This window comes from Eumetopias jubatus, unplaced genomic scaffold (genome assembly GCF_037043125.1).
Source record: "Eumetopias jubatus isolate StellerSeaLion01/CBP00866 unplaced genomic scaffold, mEumJub1_p1.0 scaffold_17, whole genome shotgun sequence".
Classification (NCBI taxonomy): Eukaryota; Metazoa; Chordata; class Mammalia; order Carnivora; family Otariidae; genus Eumetopias; species Eumetopias jubatus.
Window position 1 is genome coordinate 65,191,661 of NW_028274823.1, and position 25,898 is coordinate 65,217,558.

Consider the following 25,898-nt stretch of genomic DNA (forward strand, 5'->3'; position numbering starts at 1 on the left):
TGTCATTTCTTTTTCCCTTCCTTCATAGATATTCGTATACCACTAATGTGGAAAGACTCTGATCACTTCAGCAATAAGGAACGTATGTACGATTTTAATTTATATTTTAAATGTTTTCTTTAGGGTATAGTAAATTTGTGATTATTGGGAGAAAAAGCTGCTACCACACTGAAATCAATTGATGTCAGATGGCAGAATAAGCTGTATCTTGCTGAACTGTGTTTTTTCCTATTTTTAGTACAAATATGTTGTAATTGCTTGATACTAATTAAGATAATACCTACCTAATGTACTTTTAGTTGTTGATTGGAACCCATGCAAGAACTGTAACAGGTTGTGTGGAAGGGAAGGGTACAACAAAAGAAAATGTTTAAGGAGTAAAGGTAAAGGCAGCATTTCTTTTTGACCAGAATCTGGGAGATCTTTTCTGCCTTGTTTTGTTACTTCAGATTATTTAACAGGTTTAAGAGGGAAAGATTTTTAGCTTGATCTGATTTTCCCCCTTCAGCATTTACAAATCCATGTATTTTCACAAATCCATGTATTGCTTAGGTCATAGAAATTAACCTCAAATGATTTCTAGCTGTTAGAGGCAAAGTGGAAAAGATATGATAATCCTTTATCTTTCTTGTCTATTGTGATAGCTTTGTTCCTCATAGTTTAAAAACTGAATCATATTGAGCATAATTAGTTTTGTATGAAGAATCCAAAGTCAGGTTAGTATATTTGTTATTCAATTAGAAAATATAATTTACTTTACAAAGGAATACATGTGGGGATTAAGTGTATCTTTCTGATTACTATAGAGAATGTTTTTCTGAAGAGCTACACTTTCTCAGTAATGAGGTTTTAGCCCTTTAATCACCCATTACTTTTAAAAAACATCACCAAATTAAAAGGCTCAGCAGCTATGTTTTTTGTGTTCACATGTCTACATTTTATTGTTTTTGTGGTTTCCTCCTTTGCTCTCAGTTTTGTGGAAAATGTTTTGCTGTTGTTAACGTGCCTGCCCCTAACCTCTTATAATAGAAAACTTCTTCTTAAATAGACTTGGAAACCAAAATGACAGCAGTAATAGTATATATACAATAATAAATTGGCTATTAATGAAAGTCTAAAGAGTTTCTAGGAATAAAATTTATGAATGTGATGCTTGCTTTAGGCTGCTGAGAGGCCTGTATTTTCAGCTGTATTTTTTGATATTCCTTGGTTTAATTGCTTTGTTCTGGTTGGGAAAGGCGTTAACATAGACTGACAGAGCAGTCCCTATAAAAAGTTGATTACAGTGTAACATATATGAAAATAAGAATCTTTTAACAAGGGTGCCTGGGTGGCTCAGTTGGTTAAGCGACTGCCTTCGGCTCAGGTCATGATCCTGGAGTCCCAGGATCGAGTCCCGCATCGGGCTCCCTGCTCAGTGGGGAGTCTGCTTCTCCCTCTGACTCTCCCCCCTCTCATGTTCTCTCTCTCATTCTCTCTCTCTCTCTCAAATAAATAAAATCATAAAAAAAAACTTTTAACAGATATTAGAGATAATTTGTCATTTTCAAGTAGATTTCAACATGATATAGGCATGATTCATCTCATGGAGCACTCTTTTTTCCCTAGGATCACAGCAGTATGCCATTTTCTGTTTATTCAAAATGGGAGCTGAAGTTTTTGATACTGACATGGTGATTGTGGATAAAACAATCACAGATCTATGTTTTGAAAATGTAACTATATTGTAAGTATGTTTAAATCTTCAGAGAATGAGAACAATTTAAAATTCTACCTTTAAAGGAAGGCAAAATTATTGGGTTTGGATTATTTTTGAAGCATTAAGATCTTTAAATGTTTAAATTGATTTTGAAAATTACTTTATTCAGAAGAAGCCCATTTTTGCATTTGAAATTTTTCAATGTAAAATAAAGTAGAAGTCATATAATATTAGTAGTAAATATTTTACTCATTGGATATGATAAATTTTTATTAGTTTCTTTATACATGTATAGTTTCATTATTAACCAAGCTGTGAATACAATGGAATCTCATTATAACATTATTTTATATAAAGTGAATTTGAGCATAAAACAGGTTCTTATATCTCATATGGGATATTTAGTTACAGAAATGCTAAAATAGTTATAACAACTTTATTTATAAGATTGTCCTGAAATATGTACCATAGAGAAAGCACTTTGGTAAAATTTCGAGATGTTCTTTTTCTTACAGTGTACTTCTTTCGTGTACTCCAAAACAGTAAAAAATTGGGTGATCCTTAGGGCTGTTTTTATTGCCCCTGCTCTTTTACAGGCTCATTTTATTGTGGTCATAATACAGAACCAGAAGGAACTCCTCAGGTAGCCATAGAAATCATTTTTAACCAACATAAGTTTTTCCTGGCCTCTTTCAGAGGTTCTATTGGTCTAACTCAGTGTGTGATTTGTATTTCTTTCAGGGTTTCAAAAACACGTCTTTGTATCTAAATATTAATAGCTACTTAACTATTAAAATAAAACTGAATGTACATGGTTTTTGCCATTTTCAGTTATGGAGCTAAACAGTAGAGATTGGAGAGTAGTTTTGCCACTCACATAACATTAGGAAAACTATTGCAAACCATGTTTTGTGGCTTCTGTCCAGTATGCCATAAATAATTGTGTAGCACAGAAAAATAAAACACATTGTTCTGAGTTATTAGCAGTTGTGCAGGCCCTCTTACAAACTATTGAACAAAGGAATTTATTTAGGATCCTCAAAATATCACCAAATGCTTATGTAACTGAGACTAAAAGAATAATTTTCCTTGGTTATCTAACTACTTTTATTTCCATAATCAACTTTTGCTAGTGCATTTTTTTCTACCAAAACTGTCCTCTTAATGGGCTCTTTTCTTCACATCACTTTGCTATTCTTTGCTTTCAGCACAAAGACAAAATCACAATTTTTTTTTTCATTGAGAGAACAATGCAAGTTACTTCGGAAGACACCACATGATTTATAATTTTTTAAAAATTCTGTAAATATTTTAAATTGTTCCAAAAATAACTGCTGACAAATGTTCTAAATGTTTAAAAATGTGCTTTTGTTATGATTGTTTTTAATAAGTATTCAATATTTATGAATCTCTGGTTTTTCTCTAAATATTGACATTTGTTAGTCATTACCAGTAATACTGTATGTTTAAAGGTTGCCAAGTAAATTATAAAAATATCTGGGAGTTACTCCTTGGATGTATCCAAAGTATAGATTGGCCATTTAAAATCTCTGAGACTGATGGATCTTCCATGTAAGGCAACATCTACTGCTGATGGATCTCTTGTGGTTTTAAATAAATTTTGTTAGTAATACCACCACAATCTTTTATGGTAAAGGTAGTTCATTGTGTCTGAAAAAGTGCAAAGCCAGACTTAGCATTTGCTAAAAGTGCAAAATTTTTACATATGAGTATAATAGTGTATTGAGTACCTTTTATGCAAGATTAAGAATATAGAGATTACCAAGGCAGCACTCTCCCTCAAGGAGTTCCTGCCTTGTAGTATATAGCTCTTTGTATTGCTTCTTGCTTGTGTGTTTGTTTTCCCCTAGATAACCAAACAGTGCAGCATTATTTTAGAGTTATTGGGTACAAAGGTGGGGTGGGGAGGGCATGGTAGTGATTGGACTGTGACTCTTTATGAAAAAGAAATGAACACTGAAGTTTTCAGCAGAAAAATCCTTTTCTTTGGTTTTATAAGTTTTTCCTTTTGGAGGAATAGTTATTTCAGGAAATCACACATATTATGTAAATACCTTACAAAAAGGTATAACTGAAGACATGACATCAGGAAAACAGCATTGGCAATAAGATGACCAGGGCATATCATTGTTTTTCTTTAGGACTGTGCCTACATATATTGATCGCATTGTGTTAATTTGGCCCTACTTTAGAAGCTGGTAGCTCTGGAAGTTACACTGACTCTCTGAGGTCATTTAGATACTAAATAAACACAGGGAGATTCTGTCTCATTAACATATATTAACATAAACCTGTTTCAAATTGTGATTTTAAATGTTATGAAAACACCAAAGGATGTTCCAGTTTTATTTTCTACTGAATTAAGTTTCTAATGTTATGAATGCTCTTGATTTTAGTAATGAAGGAGGGCCAGACTTTCAGATAAAGGTGGAGGTATATAGCTGCTGTACAGAAGAATCTTCTATAACCAACACACCAAAAAAACTAGCTAAGAAACTGAAGACTTCTATAAGTAAAGCTACAGGGAAGAAAATAAATTTGGTGATTCAAGAAGATCATGAAACATGCTCGTCTTACAGTTCTGCTATTTTGTAAGTTTTTTAATACAGCATTTATAGTGACATAGTATTACTATGTATTTGTGACATTTTAAAGTACTGTATGTAGAGTATAAGTTTACATTTTAAATGGAAAAAACATCCTGAAGCAGAAACAAAACTGACATTTACCCAGTTGAGGTATCCTTAATACCTTCCATTGAAAGTAGGAAGTTGGGGGACAGTGTGTTTTAGTGATTTGGAATTCCAGGACCTACCACAAAACTGAAATGTTTTTCTTGAAAAGAAACTATCTATTTGTCAAAGTGTTTGCTGCCTGTCAGCCTACTAACTGGATTTCTATATAGGTCATGCGTTATTCTTACAGATTTTTAAAAAAATATTTTATCTCTGTATAACAAAACTTCAGTACTGTTACCATGTCTAACAAAATAAAAAATAAGTCCTTAATATCATCTGGTATCCAGTCTGTATTCAAATTGCCCCAATTACGAAAATGTCATCTTGTAATTTGTTTATGCAAATCAGGATCCAAACAAGGTCTACAGTGTTGCATTTAAGTGAATCTTTTAAGTTTCTTTTAATCTTTAATGATTTCCTGTCTACTTTTTTCTTGCCATTGTTTATTGAAGAAATCAGATCTTGTAGAATTTCCCATATTTTTAATTTAGCTAATTGCATCTTTGTCTTTCTAAACATCTTTTTCTATTCCCTGTTTCCTACAATTGGTAGATCTAGAGGCCTGATTTGATTCAGGTTCTTTTTTAGGCAGTAATACTTCACATTGATTATGGATACTTCCTACTGTCTCCCATTAAGAGGCCTTGTCCCACTTACAGTTATGTTAAAATTGATCAGTGGGTTCAGGTGTTGCCAGCCTAGTTCATCCATTATAACATTCCCTATCAATGTTTTATCTAATGGTCTTAACAGCTATCACTGATAAGTATTTCATTAGGGATTATAATTTGGTGACTTTCTAAATTTGTCATGCATTTTTTTAAAAGATTTTGTTTATTTATTTGACAGAGAGAGAGGGACAGAGTGAGAGCGAACACAAGCAGGGGGAGTGGGAGAGGGAGAAGCAGGCTTCCCGAGGAGCAGGGAGCCTGACACAGGGCTCGATGCCAGGACCCTGGGATCATGACCTGAGCTGAACGCAGATGCTTAATGACTGAGCCACCCAGGCGCCCCTGTCATGCATTTTTTTTAAACTTTGAATTTTCTCAAAGAGGAACTTCCCTTCATGAACTGTGGATATAAATGAAAAAAAATTGATGGAGGAAAGGGAGAAAAAAATGCTAGATTCTTTTATTTACCCAATTTTAGAATAATGAGTTGATATCCTAGCAACCATGGAGGTAATCAGTGTTCTCTTTTATTTGAACTCTTGAATTTTTGTATATGTTTGTGTTTCAATCTGTTACACTTATTATTCTCTTTGAAGCCAAGTTGTCCCATCTTTGATCAGGGGGAAACTTTTCAGCTGACTCCTGCAGCTTTTGACATAAGCTAATCTCTGATAGCTTCTTTGCTTTCTGAGATAAGATGTTCCACATTCATCTTGTATTTTTCTGCCCAGACTTAGAGTAACCATTTCTTCAAGGAGCCATAGTTTCTTTCAGATACTTTCTTTAAACATTGTGTTGTTACTTCACAAATAGTTTTATGTTTATGTTTCTTGGGAAAACTGTTGATCAGTCTATATTCTTAGAATTTCTTTGCATGTTCTGATAGATATGGCTCTTCAGCATGTCAATAACTTTACTATGATTACAAAAAGCAAAATATTTCAGGTATATAGACCCTGGAAATGTTAATCATCACAACATAATTATATAACTCTTTTCATGTCAGATACATTACATATGGAAAATGTCTTGGGATTCTAGAATTGTAGCTTTCAGTCTCTTTTGATTGAGGCCTATGCTAGAAATACATTTTACATCATTACTGAGTGTACAGCAGCATAAGCAACATAGATTTCATGAAGCAATACTTGGCCCTAGCTATTTATAATACATTTATCAGACTTTTTTATTCTATTTTTAGTTTTTTAAAATGCAGTTTATGAGTCATAGGTTGATGTCACGATCCATTGGATGGGTTCCCCCCCCATTTTCCACTGAAAAATAGTCATAGAAGATGTTAAGTCTTTTCTCATATAAATATCATTAAAAAGTAGGTAAAGGACCCTTTAATTTTCTTCCTTTAGAATTAAGGCCTTCTTAAAACTTTTCTAGATTAAGATATGTCAAGAATTTTCCATTGAGTTGAGTAGTTTTTAAAACTTTTTTAAGCAGCAAAATTTATTTTGCTTTATTCAAAACAACGAAAGGACCAGTAATGTCCTGGAGAAGTTACATTATTCCCTGGGTCTCAGTTTTCTCATATGAAAGGTAAGGATGCTTAGACACAATCATTTATTAGGCACCTCCTTAGAGACATTTCTAGGGTTTCATATGCCTTAAAGCTTGTATAAAAAAAAAGGGGGGGAGGGCCTCAAGCCTCATTTTAAAACCTTATTGTTTGGCAGTGAATATTTAATTTTTTATCCTGTCGTGTATTATTTGTGTGACCCAGGGCAGGTTAATTTGCATGTAACATATTAGCTTCAGGTGTACAAAATAATGATTCAATTTTGTATACACTGAGAAATGATCACTACAATAAGTCTAGTTACTGCCTAGTAACTAGTTCACCATTCCAAGTTAAAGATTTTTTTTCTTGTGATGAGAATTTTTAAGATTTAAACTTTCAAATATTTAATACAATATGATTGACTGTAGTCACCATGCTATAAATTACATCCTCATGACTTATTTATTTTATAACTGGAAGTTTTCACCTCTCGACTCCCTTCACCTATTTTGCCAAATCCCCAAAACACCTCCCCTCTGACAGGCACCAGTCTGTTCTCTATATTTATTAGTTTCATTTTATTTGTTTTGTTTTTTTAATTCCACATATAAGTGAAATCATATGGTATTTGTCTTTTTTGTCTGACTTATTTCACTTGGCATAATATCCTCAAGGTCCATCCATATTGTTGCAAAAGGCAAGATTTCATTCTTTTTTATGGCCGAGTAGTCATCCATTATATAAATATACCTCATCTTCTTTATCTATTCATCCATTGGTGGGCACTTAGGTTGTTTCCATATCTTGGTTATTATAAATAATGCTACAGTGAACATAGGGATGCATACACCTTTTTGAATTAGTGTTTTCATTTTCTTTGTATAAATACCAGTAGTGGAATTGTTACATCAAACTAAAAAGCTTTTGTATAGTGAAGGAAACCATCAACAAAATGAACAGGCAGCCTACTGAATGATATGAGATATTTTCAAATCATATATCTCTTAAGGGGTTAGTATCCATATACATAAAGGATTCTTAAGATTTAATAGCAAAAAAAAAAAAATAGGGGCGCCTGGGTGGCTCAGTCGTTAAGCGTCTGACTTCAGCTCGGGTCATGATTCCAGGGTCCTGGGATCGAGCCCCACATCAGGCTCTCTGCTCAGTGAGGAGCCTGCTTCTCCCTCTCCCTCTGCCTGCTGCTCTGCCTACTTGTGCTCTCTCTTCAAATAAATAAATATTAAATTAAATAAATAAATAAAATCCAATTAGAATAGAGGCAGATGATCTGAATAGACATTTCCAAAACAGACATACAGATGGCCAACAGAAACACGAAAAGATGGTCAACATCAAAAATCATCAGGGAAATGAAAATCAAAACGACAGTAAGATATCACCTCATACCTGTTACAGTGACTGTTATTAAAAAAATAAGAAATAAATGTTGGTGAGAATGTGGAGAAAGGGAGAACCCTTATGCACTGTTGGTGGGAATGTAAATTGGTGCAACCACTGGAAAACAGTACGGGGGGGGTTCCTCAAAAATTGATAATTGAAAAAAATAAAAATATAGTGGGAATTTAATAATTGTAGCTCTTTCCATTATTGTTACTATTTTTACTGTGCTGAGACTAGTGCTTTTCCTTAACTTTTTTTTCAAACTCATGCTAAAGCATTGCAATTTAAAAATAACATAGGATTATAAAATAGATATTTTAAAATTTAAAACCATTGTTTATAATTTCATAGAAGATAATCTAAGTGATGTTAGAACTTGCATTTAACCTATATTCTTTTTGAAGCCTGGAGGAATTTTTGAGCATAATATTGTTGGTATTAAGTTCCTTTTTTTGTTTGTTTTTTAGACATTTGAGAGTGAGAGAGAGAGAGCACTAGCGGGGAGTGGGGGGAGAGGGCCAAAGGGAGAAGCAGACTCCCTCCTAAGCAGGGAGCCTGATGTGGGGCTCCATCCTAGGACCCTGGGATTATGACTTGAGCCAAAGGCAGATGCTTAACCAACTGAGCCACCCAGGCACCCCAGTATTAAGTTCTTTTAAATAACAACTGACTTATTTGTTTTGTTCATTCTATTTAGATTTGTTATTCTACTTGGTTTATACCTGAATCCAAACACTAATTTTCTTTATGAACATTCCCCATGCAACTTGCATGCCATTTGCTTATTTATACCAATTAAAGTTGGTCAAAGGAAGAGTCAAATCTTTTACATTTCACTGAATCATTTCTGCTAATACCTATATTCTGCTGAGCTTCAGGTATGAATCCAGCATATTCTAGGTTAAATTCATAGCCCAGGACGACTCTTAACTAGTAATTCCTTAACTGACTGCTTCAGCACCATGATAGGAGTTTGAGAATAGCACTAGTGATCAGAATGCATAAGGGGATCAGTTTTGTTTCTTTAATAGTGATCTAGTTCAATGAGAAGATTCCCAATACAGCTTTTAATTTTCAACCAAAATGGTCATAAAAGATCAAAGTTGGGCTGTATATATCTTCTCTAGTAATATGGCATGTGACCGAATGTAGCTGTTCTTTCTGACAAAAGAATGCGTTTTTTAGACTACCATTTAAAGTAGTCATTTATTTTTTCATAACATTTTTGGACCAATATCCACCCTCCCTGCAATGTTATAACAATTGGCCTATTTGATAAAAAAAATGTAACTGATTAAACTGTTGGGAACTCAATATTAGGGTTGGCTAAAAGGAATGAGTGTAATGTTTTAGTAAGAAAATGTTATCCTGACAAGAATGTTTTAAAAGTGAGATCATTGTTGGTTTTGGAAGCATTGGCATTGTAATTAGTCATGGTTTAAAAATGAAGTAACTTGAAATATCATCATAAAGTATTGTTTGATCCAAAAGAAGACAGTGACATTTTTGGTAATTTTTAGCATACTCCTTGATGTGATTTATTTATTCATTTTATTCGTGGAATTTCACTTACTGAAATTCCTTTAGCCAGATTTTCCCAGTGTCTCTAATAGCTGAGTTCACTATTTTATGCTTCTTGAGAACTATTTATTTAGTACATTATTTATCACTGTGTAAATATACATCATTTTAAACCATCATTTCAAGAAAACAGGTAAAATTGAGAGTGATTATTTGACAAAAAGGTATATTAATTTTTTTAAAAAAATTAAGACACTATACTGCATTTTAAATTAGATTGAAGTTATAAAACAAGTATCTTAATACTTGTCCAGCACAAATGGATTATTTATGTTTTGAGGACAATGAAGTTACTGTTTTGATTGTGTGAAAGATGATGCAGAGTTCACACGTAACTAAGGAGCTCCTCAGCCATTGGGTGTAATTTCATTATTCATTCATTTAATAATCTTAGAAAGGGTTATTCAGCAGTTATATCATATGGCACATTGGATTCCAAGGTTAATAAGTCATGCTCTCTGAACTCAAAATTCTTGCAGTGGTAAAATATGGTCCCTTGTATCTGTTTTAACAGAAAAAAAGTACCATAATTTTAAGCTATTTCCTAATGAAGTATAAAGGTAGTAAGTATAGTGGGGCTTTCTTCCCAGTATACTACTTGCCTAGCAAGAGGCAAGTCAATTATATTCTCTGAACTTCAGTTTCTTCCTCTGAAAACATGGACCAAACTATCTGCTATGCCTACCTCAAGTAGTTATTGTGAATCTTTAAAAAGATATTGCTTGTCAAAATGCCTTACACTGTACATATGTGGTATTAATAATGCTTTGCCTGTCTCTGATTTTTATGGGAGAGTTCCATCATACTACTGCTTCACCACATTATTTGATTACAAAAATTATCAAATAGAATCTAGAAGAGAAAAAAAGTTATTCATACTTCATTCTAATTCAAATACTTTTTATATATGGACTGATTTTTTTTAAGGTTTTAAGTACCTAGCTTTAGGGGATAGTTAGATATTCATAGTTATCTACACATTCAGCTTTTTTTCTGGAGTTATTACAGAGTCATCACATAATCATTTTAATGACCACATTATCTATCATTTGGCTCTATCATAGTTTATTTAACCATCCTTAGAAGTTATCAATAACTTTCTTCCGATTGTTATTTTCAGATGTGTCATTTATTGAAAATAGAGGCAAATATGCTCCGTGTTTACCTGGAAGTAGCTGAGGAAAAGATGTCTTAGTCACAATTATTTCTTTAGTCTCTCATGGTTCATCTCCCCCTCTGATTCCCCCCCCTTCATTTTTCCCTTCCTACTATCTTCTTTTTTTTTTAACATATAATGTATTATTTGTTTCAGAGGTACAGGTCTGTGATTCATCAGTCTTACACAATTACTTCTCAAGGTCTGAAAAAAAATTCGAACATATACCTCACTCATCACATAATTTTAGCCTGTACTGCCACGCAAGTTGCTTTCTGAACATGCCACCTCCCCAGTGCACTTGGTGCAAATGCACAGCCTATAACCAGCTGCTTCCTGTGCACACTAATAGCAGTATTTTATATTATATTATGTATTGAAATGATGCTATTCCTGAAGTGAAGAATAGTCAAATGTTTTTAGTGGTTAGTAAGAATAAATTACAGTGTCACTCCGAAAAATAAAAAGTATCTTCATTCTCTTTCTCTCCCTCTCCCGGCCTCCCACTATTTCAGATATTTTTCCTGATGGACTTAAAAAGACATGTAGTCTATCCATCTAATACCTTGACGTATCAGTTTTGTGAACCCCTGCCTCCAGTGATCTTGTCCTTCTGCCTATTTCAGTCCTCCACCCTATTATTGTGCCCTAGACTTTGTTGTTATGAATAATTGCACACCCTCTACCATCTTTATAGCAAGTATCCCACTCTATCTACCACCTCCCACATTTCCAGCTTGCGCCCTTTAGTACTCCCTTTAGTACTCAAAATTAGCCTGGACTCCATGATTTACCACTTTATTCTTTCCTAGCATTTTTCTCATGTCATACTTACCTTGGAAAAAACTCCAACCTTGGTTAAATCCTCCTTTGAGTTCCTCTGCACCTGCACTCATGAGAAATAGATGAGGAAGCTGGAGAAAAACAGTCAGAATGACTGGTCTCCCTTTAGACCCATGATCACTAACCTTAAATGAGTTCTTAGTGTGACAGCAATCCTACTAAGTTTCCATAGCCTTACACTTTACCTCTCTTCAGGGAAAGCATGTCACATCATATTACTGTCTCCTCTGAAGACTCCAATTCCCCCTCCTCTCTACTCCTTATTCAAAGCTGATGACTTTGTTTCACCTATCACTAATACTACTAAAGCAGTCAGGAGAGAACGTGCATATCTTCCATCTGCCAAATCTGTCAGCCTGTCTGCATCTGTATCTTTATTTGCTGCTTTCCCTCTTTGGGAACTCTGCCTCATCTAAGGCCACCTTCTTGTGCACTGGATCCCATTTTCTGAACTATTCAAAAGTAAACTCCTGCGCATGTCCCCCACTCCCCTACATCATCAATTTTTTTTACTGCATCATTGCTACCAACAAAGAAGCATGCTGAAATATTTCCCAATCGTACTGCCCCATTTGACAGCTACCCTTTACAGAAAAGTTTTCTATATTCCCTACCTCTACTTCCTCTCCTCTTACTCTCTCTTGGACAATTTCTGTTAATTTGCCTTCTGGATCCACTTCCCTGTTTTTTCTTCTACCTCTGACTGTTCCTCACCTGCCTCCTTTGTTCATGTTCTTCAACTTGACCTGAAATGATGAAGTGTGTCTCATTTTTCAGTCCTTGGACTTCACTTGACTTTCTAACTTTAAATTTCATTTATTTACTGGTAACTCCCAAATTTAATTCTTCCATATTTTTTTCTTCTAACTCCAAATTGATATGTCCAGCTACCTACCCTACAACCCATCTAGATATCTAAAACAATTTTAAACTTGACTCATCCACAACTAAATTCGTATTTCCCGTATCTATTCTTCTCTGTCAGCCTTACTGCAGTGTAATAACAATTCCATTTTTCTGGTTGCTCAGGCCAAAAGCTTTGGAGTTGTTTTCAGCTCTTTTTTTTTTTTTTCACCTCCCATGTCCACATTGGGTCGACTTGAAGAATAGATCAAGAATCTTGCCACTTCTCACCAGCTCACCAGCTAACACCCTATTCCAGTCCTGCATCAGCTTTTTTGACCTGCAGTCAGGTCAACTGCAGAAGCTTTCTAGTTGGTGTCCATTTTCACTCTTGGCCCCTGTGGCCTGTTCTGCACATGGCAGCCAGAGGGATCATTTAAAAATACAAGTCACATCATAGTGCATGCCTCTGCTCACAACCTACCATTTGTTCCCATCTCACTCAGAAGAAAATCCAGTGTCCTTAGTATGCCCCACAAAGCACTGCCATGTACAGTGTCTGCCCCCTACTTACATTTGGGACATCTCTCCTTCTCCTTCATCGTACTCCAGCCACACCGGGCTTGTGGTTTGTCACACACATCTAGCATCTTTCTCTCGCACCACTTCCCTGCTTATTGACAATCAGCTGTTCCTGAAGATAACACGCTGCATTAAAATGCCAGTAGGGAGTCTAATCCCCTTTATTCTAAGTGGGAGAAATTATAATGTAGTTCTATAAAACTTATATATCAGGGACAAATTATCATGTTGAGATAATGCTTAACATATTGGGCCCTGATCACCAGACAGTTAGTGATTATTAGTAGCCACTTTGTATGTATTCATATTTGCTCTTCCATTGTAACTGCTGTTCTCAATTGCTTTGACTCTTTTCTCCATAGTTTTCATTAATACTTTCTCAACTTTTGTGGGGGGACTCATTGTGTAATGCTAGGGAAAAGTAAGAGCTAACTATGGAAGGTACTATAGAAACCCAGGATAAGTAGTAGCAGAGAATGGCCCACACCGAGTACGAGGCTGGTGCCTTTTAGCTCCTGCAACAGTGGAGATTTGTTGGTGCTTAGTGAATTTTTCCAGAAGTCTGCATAGTAGTTGACATTATACCAATTTTATTTAGAATGTAGCTTGAAATTTTAGTCATGCATCACTTTGTTAAATTCTTGTTGAGTTTTAGAGACAGAAACATGAATTTCCCTATATAAACACTGACAAAAGACATTGGGTATTGAGAGATATCTCTAGTCTATGGTGGTTGTATATTAAAAACCAAGGTAAATCAGACCATCATGCTGTACTTATAAAGTATTTCCATTATTTCTCAATAAAACTGGAGAAGAAAACAAACCAACAGGTGTTCTCCAAGGGAGTAACGTTCTGTGGAGTATGCATTACACACCTACTACATGTATACATACTTTTTCTTTGTAGTAGAGATTCTATTAAGGATTTAGTATGAGACAAAGAAGGTTTATGAAACATATCACTTGGCACAATTAATAAAAATTCCTATCATACTTCTCTCTTCTCCAAAGTTTGTCTATATTACTGTCTGTCTGTCTGTCTCATTTTAACATGCTTTCTGATGTTTTGAATGTTGAGGTTTTACTAATTTGGAAAATAAATAATAAAACCAAGAAAAAGTCTTGAAATAAAATTAAGATTACTAGCACAGAAAATAGAATTATTATTGAATGAAAATTCACTCTTTATCACCACAAAGTACCAGGATATTAAATTTAGCATCAGAATTTTTAGATACTTTGGCAAGAGTGCTATTTTAACCCAAGTAGCATAAAGGGGACTATCATGAAAAAAAGTGGAATTAGTAATGAAGTCCTTCATTTTCCCATATGATGGATGAAAATCCCAAATCTTTGGAGTTGGTAAATCAGAAGAAGATTCATTCTTATTCCCAGGAAGTAAATATGAATCAGATCCCATCACTATCTTCTTATTAACCTTCTCCAATGACTTCCTGTTACACTTGGAATCAAATCCACTCTTCTCCAAAGCTCCCAGCAAAGTCCGAGGGATCTAATCCCTGCCATTATCTTTAACCTTGTGTCCTAAGGTGGTGTTTCCCACTTGCTGCCTATGCTCTAGCTACACTGCTCTTCTTTCAGTCCTCTCTGCTTGGAATATTTTCCCACATTCTTTGCTTCGTCCCATCCTCTTATGAGATCATCACCATTACCCCTTAGAGAGTACTTTCCTGTTTCTCCTGCTTAACAGGTCCTCAGTTTTCTTATCCCCTTTGTTTTATAGAAAAGGTTGCATTATAACTTACAAATGCCATTATTTTATTTATCCCTCTGCTTACTTTTTCACCCCTCCCCCTTGCATCAGAATATAATACTGAGTCTTGTTTACCAAAATGCCCATCACCTTGCATAGGACTTGGCACATTTTAGGCGTTCAGTTAATATTTTTGAATGAATGGAGATCTTTCAGAGAAACATTTGTGAGTTAAACCAAATAACTTGCAGATTTTCTTAAGATAAAATAGCATAAAGAGATAAACATAGTAAGTTGATAATTCATTTATGTTTATAATCTGTCATCTATAACATCTAAATGTGGCTTTTCTTCATTTTTTATTATGGTTAAATATATTATAAAATTTACCATTTTAACCATTTTTAAGTGTATAATTCAATGGCATTAAGTACATTCACAGTGTTGTGCAACCATCGCCATCATCCATTCCCAGAACTTCTTAATCTTTCCAAACTGAAATTCTATACCCAATAAACAATAGCACCCTGTTCCCCCCTCCAACTAGACTTTTTGTTTCTATGAATTAGACCACTCCAGGGACTTTACATGTAGAATTAAGCAGTATTTGTCCTTTCGTGATTGACTTATTTCATTTAGTGTAAGGTCTTTAAGGTTAATTCATGTTGTAGCCTGTGTCAGAATTTCCTTCCCTTTTAAGGCTGAATAATATTCCATTGTATGTATGTACCACTATTTATCCTTTCATCCTTTGAATGGACAGTTGACCTTCGTCTCCTGTTTGGCTATTGTGAGTAATGCTGCTATTTATACAGGTGTACACATATCCAATTGAGTCACTATTTTAAATTCTTCTGGTATATACCCAGAAGAATTTGGCTCAGGTCATCTTAGGGAATTGCTGAATCATATGGTAATTCTATTTCTAATTTTTTGAGGAACCACCATACGTTTTCCATAGTGGCTGTAGCATTTTACTTTTTCATCAGCAATGCAAAAAGGTTCCAATTTGTCCACATCCTAGCCAACAATTATTTTCTGTTTTATTTTTTTTTAATAAAAGCCATCCTAATGGATGTGAAGTGGTGTCTTGTATTTTTTTTTAATTTTTTATTGTTATGTTAATCACCATATATTACATCATTAGCTTTTGATATAGTGTTCCATGATTCATTGTTTGTGCATAACACCCAGTGCTCCATGCAGAATGTGCCCTCTTTAATACCCATCACCAGGCTAACCCATCCCCCTACCCTCCTCCCCTCTAGAACCCTCAGTTTGTTTTTCAGAGTCCATCGTCTCTCATGGTTCATCTCCCCCTCTGACTTACTCCCCTTCATTCTTCCCCTCCTGCTATCTTCTTCTTTTTCTTTTTTCTTAACATATGTTGCATTATTTGTTTCAGAAGTACAGATCTGTGATTCAACAGTCTTGCACAATTCACAGCGCTCACCATAGCACATACTCTACCCAATGTCTATCACCCAGCCACCCCATCCCTCCCACCCCCCACCACTCCAGCAACACTCAGTTTGTTTCCTGAGATTAAGAATTCCTCATATCAGTGAGGTCATATGACACATGTCTTTCCCTGATTGACTTATTTCACTCAGCATAACACCCTCCAGTTCCATCCATGTCGTTGCAAATGGCAAGATCTCATTCCTTTTGATGGCTGCATAATATTCCATTGTGTATATATACCACCTCTTCTTTATCCATTCATCTGTCGATGGACATCTTCGCTCTTTCCACAGTTTGGCTATTGTGGACATTGCTGCTATAAACATCGGAGTGTACGTACCCCTTCGGATCCCTACATTTGTATCTTTGTGGTAAATACCCAGTACTGCAATTGCTGGATCATATGGTAGCTCTATTTTCAACTGTTTCAGGAACCTCCATACTGTTTTCCCAGAGGGGTTATACCAGCTTGCATTCCCACCAACAGTGTAGGAGGGTTCCCCTTTCTCCACATCCCCGCCAACATCTGTCGTTTCCTGACTTGTTAATTGTAGCCATTCTGACTGGTGTGAGGTGTTATCTCATTGAGGTTTTGATTTGGATTTCCCTGATGCTGAGCGATGTGGAGACTTTTTCATGTGTCTGTTGGCCATTTGGATGTCTTCTTTGGAAAAATGTCTGTTCATATCTTCTGCCCATTTCTTGATGGGATTATTTGTTCTTTGGGTGTTGAGTTTGATAAGTTCTTTTTTTTTTTTAATTTTTTATTGTTATGTTAATCACCATATATTACATCATTAGTTTTTGGTGCAGTGTTCCATGATTCATTGTTTGTTCATAACACCCAGTGCTCCATGCAGAATGTGCCCTCTTTAATACCCATCACCAGGCTAACCCATCCCCCTACCCTCCTCCCCTCTAGAACCCTCAGTTTGTTTTTCAGAGTCCATCATCTCTCATGGTTCCTCTCCCCCTCTGACTTACTCCCCTTCATTCTTCCTCTCCTGTTATCTTCTTCTTTTTCTTTTTTCTTAAAATATGTTGCGTTGTTTCAGAAGTACAGATCTGTGATTCAACAGTCTTGCACAATTCACAGCGCTCACCGTAGCACATACCCTCCCCAATGTCTATCACCCAGCCACCCCAACCCTCCCACCCCCAACCACTCCAGTAACACTCAGTTTCTTTCCTGAGATTAAGAATTCCTCATATCAGTGAGGTCATGTGATACATGTCTTTCTCTGATTGACTTATTTCACTCAGCAGAACAGCCTCCAGTTCCATCCACGTCGTTGCAAATGGCAAGATCTCATTCCTTTTGATGGCAGCATAATATTCCATCGTGTATATATACCACATCTTCTTTATCCATTCATCTCTCGATGGGCATCTTGGCTCTTTCCACAGTTTGGCTATGGTGGACATTGCTGCTATAAACATTGGGGTACACGTACCCCTTCGGGTCCCTACATTTGTATCTTTGTGGTAAATACCCAGTAGTGCAATTGCTGGATCGAACGGTAGCTCTAATTTCAACTGTTTGAGGAACCTCCATACTGTTTTCCAGAGTGGTTGCACCAGCTTGCATTCCCACCAACAGTGTAGGAGGGTTCCCCTTTCTCCACATCCCCGCCAACATCTGTCGTTCCCTGACTTGTTAATTTTAGCCATTCTGACGGGTGTGAGGTGGTATCTCATTGAGGTTTTGATTTGGATTTCCCTGATGCCGAGCGATGTTGAGCACTTTTTCATGTGCCTGTTGGCCATTTGGATGTCTTCTTTGGAGAAATGTCTGTTCATGTCTTCTGCCCATTTCTTGATTGGATTATTTGTTCTTTGGGTGTTGAGTTTGATAAGTTCTTTATAGATTTTGGATACTAGCCCTTTATCTGATATGTCATTTGCAAATATTTTCTCCCATTCTGTCGGTTGTCTTTCGGTTTTGTGGACTGTTTCTTTGGCTGTGCAAAAGCTTTTTATCTTGATGAAATCCCAATAGTTCATTTTTGCCCTTGCTTCCCTTGCCTTTGGCAATGTTTTTAGGAAGAAGTTGCTGTGGCTGAGGTCAAAGAGGTTGCTACCTGTGTTCTCCTTTAGGATTTTGATGGACTCCTGTCTCACGTTTAGATCTTTCAACCATTTGGAGTCTATTTTTGTGTGTGGTGTAAGGAAATGGTCCAGTTTCATTCTTCTGCATGTGGCTGTCCAATTTTCCCAACACCATTTGTTGAAGAAACTGTCTTTTTTCCATTGGACATTCTTTCCTTCTTTGTCAAAGATGAGTTGACCATACAGTTGAGGGTCCATTTCTGGGCTCTCTATTCTGTTCCATTGATCTATGTGTCTGTTTTTGTGCCAGTACCATACTGTCTTGATGATGACAGCTTTGTAAGAGAGCTGGAAGTCCGGAATTGTGATGCCGCCAGCTTTGCTTTTCTTTTTCAATATTCCTCTGGCTATTCAGCGTCTCTTCTGGTTCCGTACAAATTTTAGGATTATTTGTTCCATTTCTTTGAAAAAAGTGGATGGTATTTTGATGGGGATTGCTTTGAATGTGTAGATTGCTCTAGGTAGCATTGACATCTTCACAATGTTGGTTCTCCCAATCCATGAGCATGGAACGCTTTTCCATTTCTTTGTGTCTTCTTCAATTTCTTTCATGAGTATTTTATAGTTTTCTGAGTACAGATCCTTTGCCTCTTTGGTTAGATTTATTCCTAGGTATCTTATGGCAATTGTAAATGGGATCGACTCCTTGATTTGTCTCTCTTGTGTCTTGTTGTTGGTGTATAGCAATGCCACTGATTTCTGTGCATTGATTTTATATCCTGCCACTTTACTGAATTCCTGTATGAGTTCTAGCAGTTTTGGGGTGGAGTCTTTTGGCTTTTCCACATACAATATCATATCATCTGCAAAGAGTGAGAGTTTGACTTCCTCTTTGCCGATTTGGATGCCTTTGATTTCTTTTTGTTGTCTGATTGCTGCGTCTAGGACTTCTAATACTATGTTGAAGAGCAGTGGTGAGAGTGGACATCCCTGCCGCGTTCCTGACCTTAGGGGAAAAGCTCTCAGCTTTTCCCCATTGAGAATGATATTCGTTGTGGGTTTTTCATAGATGGCTTTTATGATATTGAGGTATGTACCCTCTATCCCTATACTCTGAAGAGTTTTGATCAAGAAAGGATGCTGTACTTTGTCAAATGCTTTTTCTGCATCTATTGAGAGGATCCTATGATTCTTGTTCTTTCTTTTGTTAATGTATTGTATCACATTGATTGATTTGTGGATGTTGAACCATCCTTGCAGCCCAGGGATAAATCCCACTTGGTCGTGGTGAATAATCCTTTTAATGTACTGTTGGATCCTATTGGCTAGTATTTTGGTGAGAATTTTTGCATCCATGTTCATCAAGGATATTGGTCTGTAATTCTCCTTTTTGATGGGGTCTTTGTCTGGTTTGGGGATCAAGGTAATGGTGGCCTCATAATATGAGTTTGGAAGTTTTCCTTCCATTTCTATTTTTTGGAACAGTTTCAGGAGAATAGGTATTCATTCTTCTTTAAATGTTTGGTAGAATTCCCCTGGGAAGCCATCTGGCCCCGGGCTTTTGTTTCTTGGGAGATTTTTGATGACTGCTTCAATTTCCTTAGTGGCTATAGGTCTGTTCAGGTTTTCTATTTCTTCCTGGTTTAATTTTGGTAGTTGATACATCTCTAGGAATGCACCCATTTCTTCCAGGTTATCTAATTTGCTGGCATAGAGTTGCTCATAATATGTTCTTATAATTGTTTGTATTTCTTTGGTGTTGGTTGTGATCGCTCCTCTTTCATTCATGATTTTGTTGATTTGGGTCATTTCTCTTTTCTTTTTGATATGTCTGGCCAGGGGTTTATTAATCTTGTTAATTCTTTCAAAGAACCAGCTCCTAGTTTCGTTGATCTGTTCTACTGTTCTTTTGGTTTCTATTTCATTGCTTTCTGCTCTGATCTTTACTATTTCTCTTCTCCTGCTGGGTTTATGCTTGTTTTGCTGTTCTTTCTCCAGCTCCTTTAGGTGTAGGGTTAGGTTGTGTATTTGAGACCTTTCTTGTTTCTTGAGAAGGGCTTGTGTTGCTATATACTTTCTTCTCAGGACTGCCTTTTTGTAGCCCAAAGATTTTGAACAGTTGTGTTTTCATTTTCATTGGTTTCCATGAATTTTTTTAATTCTTCTTTAATTTCCTGGTTGACCCATTCATTCTTTAGTAGGATGCTCTTTAGCCTCCATGTATTTGAGTTCTTTCCGACTTTCCTCTTGTGATTGAGTTCTAGTTTCAAAGCATTGTAGTCTGAAAATATGCAGGGAATAATCCCAATCTTTTGGTACTGGTTGAGGCCTGATTTGTGACCTAGGATGTGATCAATTCTGGAGAATGTTCCATGGCACTAGAGAAGAATGTGTATTCCGTTGCTTTGGGATGGAATGTTCTGAATATGTCTGTGAAGTCCATTTGGTCCAGTGTGTCATTTAATTTCCTTGTTGAGCTTTTGCTTAGATGCTCTGTCCATTTCAGTCAGGGGGGTGTTAAAGTCCCCCACTATTATTGTATTGTTGTCAATGTGTTTCTTCGCTTTTGTTATTAATTGCCTTATATAATTGGCTGCTCCCATATTCGGGGCATAGATATTTACAATTGTTAGATCTTCTTGTTGGATAGACCCTTTAAGTAGGATATAGTGTCCTTCCTCATCTCTTATTACAGTCTTTGTTTTAAAATCTAATTTGTCTGATATAAGGATTGCCACCCCAGCTTTCTTTTGGTGTCCATTAGCATGGTAAATTGTTTTCCACCCCCTCACTTTCAACCTGGGGGTGTCTTTGGGTCTAAAATTAGTCTCTTGCAGACAGCATATTGATGGGTCTTGTGTTTTAATCCAATCTGATAGCCTGTGTCTTTTGATTGGGGCATTTAGCCCATTTACATTCAGGGTAACTATTGAAAGGTATGAATTTAGTCCCATTGTATTGCCTGTAAGGTGACTGTTACCGTATGTTGTCTGTGTTCCTTTCTGATCTATGCTGCTTTTAGGCTCTCTCTTTGCTTAGAGGACCCCTTTCAATATTTCTTGGAGGGCTGGTTTCATGTTTGCAAATTCCTTTGGTTTTTGTTTGTTGTGGAAGCTTTTTATCTCTCCTTCTATTTTCAATGACAGCCTAGCTGGCTATAGTATTCTGGGCTGCATATTTTTCTTGTTTAGTGCTCTGAAGATATCTTGCCAGTCCTTTCTGGCCTGCCAGGTCTCTGTGGATAGGTCTGTTGCCCATCTAATATTTCTACCACTGTAGGTTACATATCTCTTCTTCCGAGCTGCTTTCAGGATTTTCTCTTTGTCTCTGAGACTCGTAAGTTTTACTATTAGATGTTGGGGTGTTGACCTATTATTATTGATTTTGAGAGGGGTTCTCTGTGCCTCCTGGATTTGATGCCTGTTTCCTTCCTCACATTAGGGAAGTTCTCTGCTATTATTTGCTCCAATATACCTTCTGCCCCTCTCTCTCTTTCTTCTTCTTCTGGGATCCCAATTATTCTAATGTTTTGTCTTATCGTATCAGTTATCTCTTGAATTCTGCCCTCGTGATCCTGTAGTTGTTTATCTCTCTTTTTCTCAGCCTCTTTATTTTCCATCATTTGGTCTTCTATATCACTGATTCTCTCTTCTGCCTCATTTATCCTAGCAGTTAGTGCTCCCATTTTTGATTGTACCTCACCAATAGCCTTTTTGATTTCAACTTGGTTAGATTTTAGTTCTTTTATTTCTCCAGAAAGGGTTTCTCTAATAACTTCCACGCTTTTTTCAAGCCCAGCTAGTATCTTTAAAGTAATGATTCTGAACTCTAGGTCCGACATCGTACTAATATCCGTATTGAGTAGGTCCCTGGCTGACGGTACTACCTCTTGTTCTTTTTGCTGAGGTGATTTTTTTCATCTTTTCATTTTGTCCAGAGGGGAATAGATGAATGAGAGAACAAAATGCTAACCAGTTAACAACGTCCCCAGCAAATATACTGTATACAAATCAGAAAGGACCTGAAACCAGGGGAAAAGAAAGGGGAAGAAAGAAAAAAGAAAGAGGAAAAAAGGAAAAGAAAAAGAAAGATAAAAACAGAAACAGAACAATACAAAAAAGGCAGAATATGATCAAATATGATCAGGCTAGTGCATAGATCAGTGCCACACACTAGATTTTGGGTGTATTTTGGTCTGTTAGAAAAGAGTGCCTCCTAAAATTTAAAGGAAGAAAGACACATATATGTACAAAATAAGGGTTGATACAATGAAGGGATGGAAGATGACTGTAAAGATGAAAATTATAAAAGATTTTATAAAAAGAATTGATAAGTTGTTTGAAAAAAGAAAGAAGAAGAGTTAAAAAAAAAAAGAAAAAAGGGAGAGAATGTGATCAGGCAGGAGATTATAACAAAGCCATACACTAGTGATTTAGGGTATATTTTGATCTGTTAGAAGAAACTGTATCTCAAAATTTTAAAGAGAGAACAACTTATATATATATATATGCCAAAAATAAGGGTAACTACTATGAAGGGATAAAATATGACTCTAAAAATGAAAAATAAAAAAATGTTTTTTTTTAAAAGGATTGATAAGATGCTGGTTGAAAAAGGGAAAAAGAAAAATTAAAAAAAAAACAGTTAAAAAATTAACTTTGATGAACTAGTGAATTATGGTAAAAAAAAGCCATGAATTCTATGTGCAGTATTCTCCTAGCGCTGGAGTTCTCCCGTTCTCCTTGATCGGTAAACTTGGTCTTGGCTTGCTGACTGTTCGTGCTGATCTTCTGGGGGAGGGGCCTGTTGCCGTGGTTTCCAAATGTCTTTGTCCTCCGGGCTAAGCAAGCTGCTCGGGTTTGCTCTCAGGAGCTTTTGTTCCCTGCAAGCTCTCGGTACAGCTTTGGAGGACCAGGGTGAAAATGGTGGCCTCCCAATCTCCACCTGGAGGAGCTGAGAACTCAGGGTCCCGCTCTTCAGTGCGCCCCCAGAGAAAAGCAGTCACTCCCGTCTCCCTGGTCTCTGGCCACACTCCGTGCTCACCCGGCCTGTGACCGAGCGTTTCTGTCTCTAGCACCCGACCCCGTGTGGAGTCTCCAAACCCAGCAGATCCCTGCGGTGCGTTCCCGCCCCGCTCCTCCCAGGGGTGAAAGGGGAGTCTCCCCAGCTCTGCCGCTTGTTGAGCCCCTGCTGCAGGAGCAGTGGCCTGACTGGGCCGTGGATTACAGTTTATGGCCACCCTGAGCTGAGAGCCCACGCCTCAGCTTCGTCTCTGCAGCTGGCTTCCCCGCTCCGTCCGATACATGGGAGCTCTGCCGCACTCAGGCACCCCCCGGTCTTTCTGTGGCCCCAAGGGTCCTGAGACCACACTGTCCCGGGAGGATTCCACCCCCCGCTTAGGCACTGCAGCAACGTCCTTCAGCGGAGCCGACTTCTAAAAGTTCTGATTTTGTGCTCCGTGGCTCTATCACTTGCCAGAAGCGGCTGGCTGAGCCCCCCTCCCCCACCGTCTATCCTCCCGAATATCGCCTTGGATTCACTTCTCCGCACATCCCACCTTCCAGAAAGTGGTCGCTTCTCTGTTAAGAGAGTTGTTGCTACTCTCCTCTTCGATCTCCTGTTGAGTTCATAGGTGTTCAGAATGGTTTGATCCCTATTCAGCTGAATTCCTGAGACCAGACTAAATCTAGGTCTCCTACTCCTCCGCCATCTTGCTCCGCCCCCTCCTTGTATTTTTTTATTTAAATATTAAAATATTTATTTATTTGAGAGAGAAAGAGCACACGCGCTTGTACGTAAATGTGGGGCAGGGCAGAGCGAGAGCCAGAGAATCTCAAGCAGACTTTGTGCTGAACACAGAGGTGGATGCGGGGCTCAATCCAACAACCCTGAGATAATGACCTGAGCTGAAAATGAGAGTCAGATGTTCAATTGACTGAGCCACCCAGGCGCCCTGCTCATTGTGGATTTGATTTGCATTTTCTAATGATTCGTGATCTTAAGCATTTTCATGTTTTTATTGGCCATTTGTATATCTTCTTTGGAGAAATATCTATTAAAGACCTCAGCCTGTTTTTCAATCAGGTTGTTTATTTTCTGTTATTGAACATCTAAATATTTTATGTAGTAGAAAATATACTAAAATACTCAAAGTATGTCTTATTTCTCCCTATTACTAGTGGTGCAAAGTATAATTTGCTGGCTCATACTACTCTGACCTTGGAAAGTGCTGAGGATAGTTTCAAGACACATAATCTGTCTATTAATGGAAATGGTGAGTATAATCTATATTTTACTTATTACATATGTTATGTTAATAGATAACGTGGTGTCAGTAATAATTTCTAATTTTAATATGCTCCTCTGAAGCGGATGTTGGCTTAAATAATGTAGGCATGCGTTTATCTGTGGGTTTTTTCTAATATGTCTATTCCTTTTCCCTTAAAGAGAAAAAAAAATTGTTTTTCTTTTTCCATGCCATTTGCCAGAGATTTGTTTGTGAGGCTAGCTTAGTGAGGATAGAAAGATTTTGTGTATTCTGAATCTTTGTCTTTGACTTGAAATTGATTACTTTACCACCCCTCTAGTTGGCAGTCAAAGACCTGTCTTATTTTTGAAGTTGAAATTGAGGAAGCCAACCCTCCTGTTGGTAGAAACAGAGAATATAGGAGAAGGTAGGGCTGAATTAATCTGAACCCTTTTCTCTCTGGGTGATACTGGTAGTTGTAGTTTATCTAAAAAAATAATATAACAAGTTGAAGAAGGGAGCTAAGTGATTAGAAAGATTTGTAAAATTTAACAAGAGTATTCTCCATTCTCCCAGATTATTTTACCTATGAGGAAAAATACAGAGTGGTGATGGCAAAGTAGTTTAGAAATATAATTTGAGTTATTTATTCTTGTCCATTTTCTGAAGGAGAATATATAAAATTATGTACAACCTTACTTATACTTATTGTTGTAAAGATGGGTGACTCCATACTGATGAAATAGATGATTTTACAAGAATATTTTTAGATTTTGCACTAAAAATTACATTAAAAATACAGAAACGTTCTTAAAATGTAAATGTACAGTGTAACAAATAATTATGAGATGAATATATGCATAACTACCTTCATGTCAAGAAAGAACATTGCCAACATTACTTCTTAATTATTCTAGGTGTAAATGTATCCCAGTTTTTATGGTATTCACTTCCTTGCATTTATTTTTGGTTTTACCACCTATGTGTGCTTCTCTAAATAATACAATTTAGTTTTTTCTGGTTTGAACTTTATATGGATAAAATCACATTATGTCTTCTTGGCAACTTGGTTTTTGTTCATTCAGTATTGTATTGCTTATAGTATTTCATTGTATGGTTATATCACTATAACACTATTCAATTATTTTTAATAGTTACAGGGTTCTTTAGGTTTACTCTTTCTTGAGTCAGGTTTAGTAAGTTATATTTTTATATATATGCATCTATTTTATCTAAAATTTGAGGTTCATGGGGGCACCTGGGTGGCTCAGTCGGTTAAGCATCCAGCTCTTGATTTTGGCTCAGGTCATCTTAGGGTTGTGAGATTGTACCCGTGTTGGGCTCCTTGTTGAGAGTGGAGCCTACTTAAGATTCTCT

The 25,898-nt window shown here is 36.6% G+C and overlaps 1 protein-coding gene across 1 annotated transcript in view; it reads left to right on the forward strand.

Annotated features, from left to right (window-relative positions):
• RTKN2 (rhotekin 2) overlaps positions 1-25,898 on the forward strand; it is a 79,897-nt gene that overhangs the window by 26,063 nt on the left and 27,936 nt on the right. Inside the window, exons 4-7 of the mRNA XM_028124015.2 lie at positions 29-82; positions 1,609-1,726; positions 4,117-4,311; positions 24,454-24,548. Coding sequence (XP_027979816.1) covers positions 29-82; positions 1,609-1,726; positions 4,117-4,311; positions 24,454-24,548 — 462 coding nt within the window. The remainder of the gene's footprint in view (positions 1-28; positions 83-1,608; positions 1,727-4,116; positions 4,312-24,453; positions 24,549-25,898) is intronic.